Raw genomic sequence first — 7,684 nt, 5'->3', positions numbered from 1 at the left:
AGGGGGCTGATTAGTGCTAATGGCTTGGGTTTGGGTTGGGGTGGTAGGCTGGTGGACAGGCTGTGGCTGGGTGATGATGACAGGCAGGGGGAGAATGAGAGAGGTGGTTTTGACTGGGCCCGGTGTCATGTTCTGGGTCTTGTGAGGTGAGATGGTGACTGCTCCAGGTTGAGGAAAGAGGGTGCTTTGAGGAAAGGTGAGGAGCACACTGGGGGTGATTTTGGTTCGGGTCATTTGCTGTGGTAGAGGTTAGATGATCATTTGGGTCTGGCTTAAGGCTGAGGATGGACCTGACGACATCTGGATGATCCTGGTGGTGCTGCTGCTTTTGCCAGGAGAGCAGATAGGAGTATTGCTGGCACTAGTAGTCTGCCCTGACTTGGATGGGAGAGGAGTGAAGCGGACATTGATACTGTATGGTGTCACAGTCCAGACGATGTCCACCTGTTGGGAGTGCATGGCGTCCCACACTGGCAGACTGGTGTTGGTGTCAGAAGGGACCTCCATGAGCAGTAGAGAAGGAGTGAGGAAGCTGACCTTGGGAGACTTTGGACAGGCCTGTGATCACAGTTGTAAGTCCCCTCTTCTTCCCTTTGATTGATGAAAGGTCAGTCATCTTCAATATCTTTTGAGGGTAAATAGTTTATGTTGGCATAGCATGCTACATGAAGGACTAAATAAATGTCCCAATCCTATCCCAAGTCTTTGACAAAACAACAGCCTGATAATTTTAACAAAAGCAACACTCATCACATAACCAAAATCCAATTTGCTGGAATCCTAAAAACGCTTATAGAGATATTCTATAGACATTTAATGAAAAGGTACTAATTAATACCAATGCTTTAGACTTTGCTTATGCTTTGGTCACGTTTCTCCTGTCCTCGAATTTGCCCCGACTACCTAGCTAAATGACTTGCATCGCATGATGCATAAACAGAGCATGAACTTACTTTTTACCTGTTAACGTGCAGTGTTTCAGGCTTAATGAATCTGTCCACGTTTTGTTTTACTCAAAAAAAGTATTGATTGGTGAGTAACTAAATAAGGCATTTATAGTTAAGCCTAAAACAGATCTGGAAGTCATCTTCAAACAATATTCTTACAGGATCATTTGTAGATTTCAGGGGATACCATTTGAAGCTGTTATTACAGGAATGGTTTAGCCCAACTATTTGAAATTGATGACAACCGCACACAAACACTAAGTTATCTTTGTATTTTCTAATAAAAGAAAGATCACCACAGCAAGTCTAATATATTCCATTTTTATTTAGTTTCATTCCACACAGAAAATAAAATCAATGTCAACACTTGTCCATTAGAAAATCAAATGTCAGTGTTTATTTAAAGGCAACGAGTGGCAGATATTTAAATATTATTTATCCATTTGATTTTTCTTATGACAGAAACTCATCAAGAAAGACACTTTTTAGAGACAGAAAATTCCATAACACATTCTCAGGTGTGATCTACAGCTTTCACTGAGACCTCCAATGGCTCAATCCTCAGCGGACACTGCTTACAGCCAACCCAGAAATAGGGGAAGACCCTCTCAGAAAAGGTGTGTTTGAAAGTGTAGATCTGCGTGTTGTCAGCTGGGTCAGAGAAGCACACTCTCCCCTTCTCCCAGTCTAGCTGCACTCTGATCCTCCGAGGGCTCTTCTTCAGATTGAGTCGTGTCAGGGGTGAGGTCCCGGCAAAGTACATCTTGTGGTAAAAGTACACGGACAGGTATCCATTCTTCAGCACGGAGGAGACCTTGTCTTTCCTCTGGATGGACTCTTTGGCTACGCCAAGGACCCAGGCGCTGTTCTCTCCAACCTCCACGTCCCAGACATGCTTTCCTGAGCTGAAGCCCTCAGAGCCCAGTACACCTGTGTCAGGGTCAAACCTCTCGGGGTTGTCTGGAAGCTTCTGTTTGTCGTCGCTGTCCCTCACACTGGTGAGGTCGTCAGACAGCAGGAGCCAGGGGGCAGCCGTGTTGGGGTCCAGAGTCACTGGCCCTGAGGAGAAAGTATATCCAGTTACCATGATGCAGTGGTTCTCACCACTGTAATTGCTGTGTCAATACACATTAAGAAGCACTTTAAGTGCCTAAAAAGTTAACGTTTCAGTCTATCATGTAACAAAATAGACTAGTCTTGACACCGAGTGATGTTCAACACACTCTGCAGTTAATACTCACTGTATTTAACAATCCCTTGCATCTTCTCCCACACTTTGTATTGAAGTGAGCCCAGGTACTTGGCCACATCGATGAGTGCTCCCGGGACCATAACTGGGTGCTGCAGTGTGCTAGACTGAGCACTATACAGCCAGAAAAAGTAGGAGTTAGTACTCATCATGTAATGGTCTGTAGACAGTGAAACCGCCAGAGGTTGTAATGTACTCACCTTCTCACTGTCTGCTTGCATTTCTGGAGAAAAAAAGTATCCTCCAAAGCCATCTCCTCCTCCACAGCTCTGATTGTGTCAGAGAGGGAGGCCAGGGTCCTGTCCATCTCCCTCATACTCTGCCTCAACATCTCACTCTTACTCTCCTCCTCCTCTTTCAGAGCTGCAAGCCTAGCAGCCTCTTCCGCTTGGAGGAAATGGTGGAGCGTCTCAAACTCCTCATGAATCCTCTTTGCCACAAACCGGGCCTGGATCTGAAATGAAACCTTTGTTAGGATTGTGTGTTAACATATGAGAGATTTTGATTTCATACTATGGCCAACCACCAACATTACCTGAATGTGTGTCACTGTACTTTCATAGTTTTGCTTCATTTTGTCAAAAGCCTCCCTCTTCTCTTGCAAACAAGTAAGCACAGACCTCATCTCCTCCTACAAAGAACATTAAAAAGACAATTGGACTAAGAATAAACAAAACACATCAGTTCTACAAAGGCAAACAGTTGCAGAAGGCATAAAACAGATTAGCTCACACTCCCAGCATTTTCCCCTTTACCTTCATGTTCACCTCTGAACTCATAAAATGCTATCTAGAGAACTCAATTTATATTTATAGGGCTGCCTATCACAACACCAGATTACCTTCATGTCACCTATAGCCTCTCCCACCGGGCAGCACTCATGGTTTTTATGCTTCCTGGAGGTGTGACAGACCACACAGATGGGCTCCTTGTCCTGCAGACAGAACAGCTTCAGCCTCTCCCCGTGCAGGGAGCACAGCTCACCCGGTTCACACAGCTCCCCTGTAGGACCAAGCGCTCCACTCTCCTGGATGATGGAGTCACACAGGTTCTTTAGGGTGAGGCTGGCCACCGGCTCGTCCACAAACTCCCTCCTACAGAGAGGGCAGTCCCGGGCCGACCCCTTCGCAGACCAGTACTGCTGTAAGCAGGCTGCACAGAAACTGTGGCTGCACTTGAGGACCACGGGATCCCTGAAGATGTCACAGCACACAGGGCAACAGAGGTCCTCCTCTGGGAGAGAGAATCGGGCAGCCATGCCTTATTCACACGAAAGTGACTCCTCCTCTGGAAGGGAATTTAGGGCAAAGGGACGCACAGAGCTGAAGGCATTAGGCAAAGCCAGAGTAAGCCCTTGTTTGTGTTATAGTTAGCTATGTGGCCTCTGTAAGGTACAGTATTTACTTTAACTTTACCCAGCTAAATATTTGGGCTCAACAACATACTGTCTGAACTTCAAAATAGCCATACTTACTGCCTACGTCCTAGGACAAGTCGATGTTTAGTTTGGGAGTGCTTTAATAGAACAAGTTACAGTGACACTCACCTGATATCCAAGACACGTCTACAGGGGACAGCCACCAAACACACGTAACTAGCTCCTTGTATTATCTGCGACGCCAAGACCTGTTTTGACTTCCTTCTTCCTGTTATGGTGTGACACATCGTTATGGGGGTGGAGCCAGGCATGCCATTCTTTAACTCTTTACCACCAGTTCCACTTCGTGCTTACATTGGTTTCATTATTTGGTGGTACTTGACTGTTACTCCATTGTTTGTGTTTCTTGTTATTGTTGACTTTGAAAAACAAATTATTTATTCATATTAAAAGTAATGTTTCACTAATGAGTTGTCATGCCATGAGCACTACAAATACATCATCAATCAACTACTATTTGAATGTTAATGTCATAACCGTGGGATATATTTACTCCATTGATATTTACATTTTAGTAGTTGGAGATCCCCGTTTAGTGGTGAATATTTGCAATGGTAGCAAATTGAAACATTATTTTATAATTTGTAAATGAATTAAATGAGCTAAACCCACTTAAATAATTAGGAAGGTCCATTCAGTTAAATAGAAAAGCACAACATGAAATGCAATAGAAACTTTTAATATTTATTTAGATAATTGACTGTACTTTACGTATTTTACATAATGTAACAACTGTTTTAAACACTTGTACAAGCATTATGAGATAGAAAGTTGTTGCCATATAGAAGGTATACATGCATTATATTGGCATCAATTAGATTACACTACTTAAACCCATAGTATGCTTTGTGTTGAGGCAAGTCTTACAGCTATTTACATGGAGCTGGATTCAACTAAAGTTCACACAATGGGGTCCCACCAGTTGATACATGTTAGTAGATATTTGTCCCCACATATTATAAACCTGGCAACCTGTCTCCACTCGTGTTTATATTCTGCCCAAAGTTGGGGCTAACTGACAAAAGGCGCAGTGGGACAAACTGATTGGTACTGTAAAAGTATGGGAACACTTTTTCAGTGAATGTATCATTGAAGGTGTACAGAATAGTGCTCTTAGTGGGATCACAGAACGTCAGCTCCCCCTGGTCACAGTCCAGATGTACTCTGATCACTCGTGGGCTCTCATCCAGCTTGATCTGGATGCGTGGTTTTACACATACTCTGTATTTCCCACTAATATATCTGATGCTCCACAATCCGCTCTGAGGCTCCATTTTGAATGGCTTGTTGCGCACAATTGACTCTTTGGCTACTCCCAGGGTCCAGTTATCACTTTCTCCTACCTCTACATCCCAAAAATGTCTGCCTTTACTGTAACCTTCAGAACCCAACACTCCCATTTTAAGCCTCTCAGGATTTTCTGGAAGGTTCTGCCTCTCCTCACTGTATGTCACAGTGGTCAGGTCATGAGTCAGTATGAGCCTTGCAGACACTGTGTTTGGATCCATGGTCACTGAAGCTTAAGGGGAAAGTTCATTGTACTTTAATATTGTACTTTAATACTGAAGTGTGTGGGTGTGTTGGGAGATAAAACCATTTCAAATAACTATTGAAAAAATACATTTATTTCCAAATTATTGTGGCCTTATTTGCTACAGTAAGATAGTCAAGATATTAAAAAACAACATTTGTGAAAAACTTGGACTTACTACAGTAAACAATCCCAAGCATCTTCTTCCAGACCTTGAATTTCAGAGATCCCACATGCTTGGCTATGTCAATGAATGCCCCTGACACTGTCTCAGCATCTGCAGTGTCTGTTGCTGTGGATTCGGCTCTATGGGAATAATAAACATCAGTGCTGTTGGAAATGGAGCGTAACATGTATTTAGTAGGGATGAAATGGGACTTAATTTACAACATACCTATTAAGTATGGCCTTGTAATTCTACAAAAAGAAGGACATATGTCACTATGTTATATCAGATGACACTGAGATAATTGAGAAAAAAAACAGTTGTAAAATTATTCACCAGCAATTTCCGACCTGGTTGAGAATTTCAAGGCGTTATACGACATTTGACTGCATCCTAGCAGTGTGACGCTTGCGTCTTTTGGGCGAACATCAGTTTTTGCAGTGAGTTCATGAGCTCATTGTTGGGAATTTACATCTTTGTAATTTAAAAAATCTTTACCCTTACCTGAAGGAATGTGATAGTGTCAACATCCATGTCCTTGATCATCTGAATAGTCTCTATTAGGGTTGAAATCTGCTTGGTCAAAGGCTCAGCTCTTTCTCGCATCACTTGACATTTCTGTTGCTCTTCCATTCTCAGGGCAGCGATCCTGGCTGTCTCTTCATCTTTCAGGAACTGGTGGAGTTTCTTAAACTCCCCCCTTATCTGCTCCTCTCCACACTGGGCTTGACCCTAATAGACAAGATTAAACTTGGACACCGCTCAAATGTTTCCATATTTACAAACACATTTTTTTTAATGACAGATACCTGTATATGCTCCTCCCAGGTTGATTGGCACATCCTGGCTGTGTTCATGTTTTCTAATTCCTTCTTCAAAGTGGAACTCACACGCTGCATTTCACTCTAAAGATAAATGAAAAGGGATTATTGTAAACCTGGTAAAACAAGACCAGTCTTTAATCCAGCCAGTCACTCTCTACTCAGTTACATAATCACATTGAAATGACCAGTTAAAATAAAAGCAATGGGAACAGATACTTTCACAAACTGACCTTCAAATCAGGCAGAGCCTCCTCAATGGGACAGCAGTCATGGCCTTTATGTTTCTTTGATATGTGACAGACAACACAGATGGGCTGCTTGTCATCAAAACAGAAGAGTTTGAGTTTCTCTCTGTGTAGGTAGCAGATATCCTGAGATCCTTTCTCCTTTTCACTCCCTCTCTGGAACGATTCACAGAGACTCTTTAAGGCCAAACTTCGGCTCGGTTGCTCAATAGAACACTCTTTCCTGCATACAGGACACAGCAGATTGTCCATATCCTTCCAGTATTTCTGTAGACACTCCTCACAGAAGCTGTGGCTGCACTTGAGGACGACAGGGTTGCTGAATATGTCACAACACATGGGGCAAGAGAGGTGTTCCTCCAGGAGAGACAAGCTGGCTTCCATTATAATGTATCACTCAGTGTGCTATTCTGTCTTGGTCAAGGTTAGAATACATAAAGCAAGTTAACAGGGTTGTGGCTCAAGGGGCAGGTTTTACTGGTTATAAAGGCATGACACAGACAAAAACTCCACCCACAGTTATGTTTTCATATTCCAGGAAATGAAACCAAAACCAGAACTATCACATTTCCCTCTGCATCCTGGCAGGAATGCAGATGTGTGTAGTGTACCAACCAACAATAATGAATGATCTAACACGCACTAGAGGGATATAAAACAACAATACAAAATATGTTAAATCAAACAAGTAATGACTTTACCACTAGATGTCAGTAGGTATCCAGCCATTGCAAAGAGTAACGGTTGTTACTGTGAAAAGCATTGCAAAACGACATTATAGACTGCTGGTAAAGACATGGCAGTATTGCTTAATAGTGTATAAGTATACAGACATGGTCACCCAATGAGATATGCTGTTATTATATGTAATGTACTTTCAAATCTAGTTGGAAAATAGTCAATTTACTTTGAACCTGTCCTTCAACACACCAAGGTACATCCTACTAACAAACAATTCCTCGACTAAACGCTATTGCAGTCGCTCTCTCTCTTTCTCTGTCTCTGTCTCTCTCTCTCTCTCTGTCTCTCTCTCTCTCTAAAATGGAGTGGCAGGCAGGCAGAGTGATGAATGCAGGCTTAGTGTTGTTCACATGTATTTTTCATTCTTATCGTGACCATTTTCCCCATCCATCAGTATATCCTTTAAATGATTGTAATGGTTGGATTTCACAATATGTTGTCTCTTTGAAACATCAATAAGGAATTATGTGTTGAAGTGAATTCTTCAATCTGGACTCTGGTGTCTCAGATCAAATTATGTAATTTCCAGTTTGCAAGTGTTCA

At 42.5% G+C, this 7,684-nt stretch overlaps 2 protein-coding genes across 2 annotated transcripts; both read right to left on the bottom strand.

Annotated features, from left to right (window-relative positions):
• Positions 1-1,252: 1,252 nt before the first annotated feature.
• LOC106609501 (E3 ubiquitin-protein ligase TRIM35) lies at positions 1,253-4,004 on the bottom strand. The gene is made up of 6 exons (XM_014208381.2): positions 3,743-4,004; positions 3,038-3,483; positions 2,732-2,827; positions 2,397-2,650; positions 2,189-2,310; positions 1,253-2,006 (listed from the first exon to the last, which is right to left on the bottom strand). Exons 2-6 carry the CDS (start codon positions 3,452-3,454, stop codon positions 1,462-1,464), a joined length of 1,434 nt encoding a protein of 477 aa, XP_014063856.1. The 5' UTR covers positions 3,455-3,483; positions 3,743-4,004; the 3' UTR covers positions 1,253-1,461.
• Positions 4,005-4,297: 293 nt separating this feature from the next.
• LOC106609500 (nuclear factor 7, brain) lies at positions 4,298-6,874 on the bottom strand. The gene is made up of 6 exons (XM_014208380.2): positions 6,386-6,874; positions 6,141-6,236; positions 5,836-6,063; positions 5,560-5,582; positions 5,344-5,471; positions 4,298-5,153 (listed from the first exon to the last, which is right to left on the bottom strand). Exons 1-6 carry the CDS (start codon positions 6,782-6,784, stop codon positions 4,591-4,593), a joined length of 1,437 nt encoding a protein of 478 aa, XP_014063855.1. The 5' UTR covers positions 6,785-6,874; the 3' UTR covers positions 4,298-4,590.
• Positions 6,875-7,684: the final 810 nt, after the last annotated feature.

This window comes from Salmo salar, chromosome ssa07 (assembly GCF_905237065.1).
Source record: "Salmo salar chromosome ssa07, Ssal_v3.1, whole genome shotgun sequence".
NCBI lineage: Eukaryota > Metazoa > Chordata > Actinopteri > Salmoniformes > Salmonidae > Salmo > Salmo salar.
The sequence above is the reverse complement of the archived record's forward strand: the minus strand, read 5'-3'. Positions and strand labels throughout refer to the sequence as shown.

What these genes read in the sequence shown, in the direction of transcription:
- LOC106609501 (XM_014208381.2), bottom strand. Translation starts at nt 3,454, where the DNA reads ATGGCTGCCCGATTCTCTCTCCCAGAGGAGGACCTCTGTTGCCCTGTG. An exon ending in GTACAGTGACACACATTCAG is followed by an intron (nt 2,651 to 2,731) that starts GTAATGTTGGTG and finishes GTTTCATTTCAG; the next exon opens with ATCCAGGCCCGGTTTGTGGC. An exon ending in TGCAAGCAGACAGTGAGAAG is followed by an intron (nt 2,311 to 2,396) that starts GTGAGTACATTA and finishes CTGGCTGTATAG; the next exon opens with TGCTCAGTCTAGCACACTGC.
- LOC106609500 (XM_014208380.2), bottom strand. Translation starts at nt 6,784, where the DNA reads ATGGAAGCCAGCTTGTCTCTCCTGGAGGAACACCTCTCTTGCCCCATG. An exon ending in CCTGGGAGGAGCATATACAG is followed by an intron (nt 6,064 to 6,140) that starts GTATCTGTCATT and finishes CTTGTCTATTAG; the next exon opens with GGTCAAGCCCAGTGTGGAGA. An exon ending in GCTTGGGATTGTTTACTGTA is followed by an intron (nt 5,154 to 5,343) that starts GTAAGTCCAAGT and finishes TTTCCCCTTAAG; the next exon opens with CTTCAGTGACCATGGATCCA.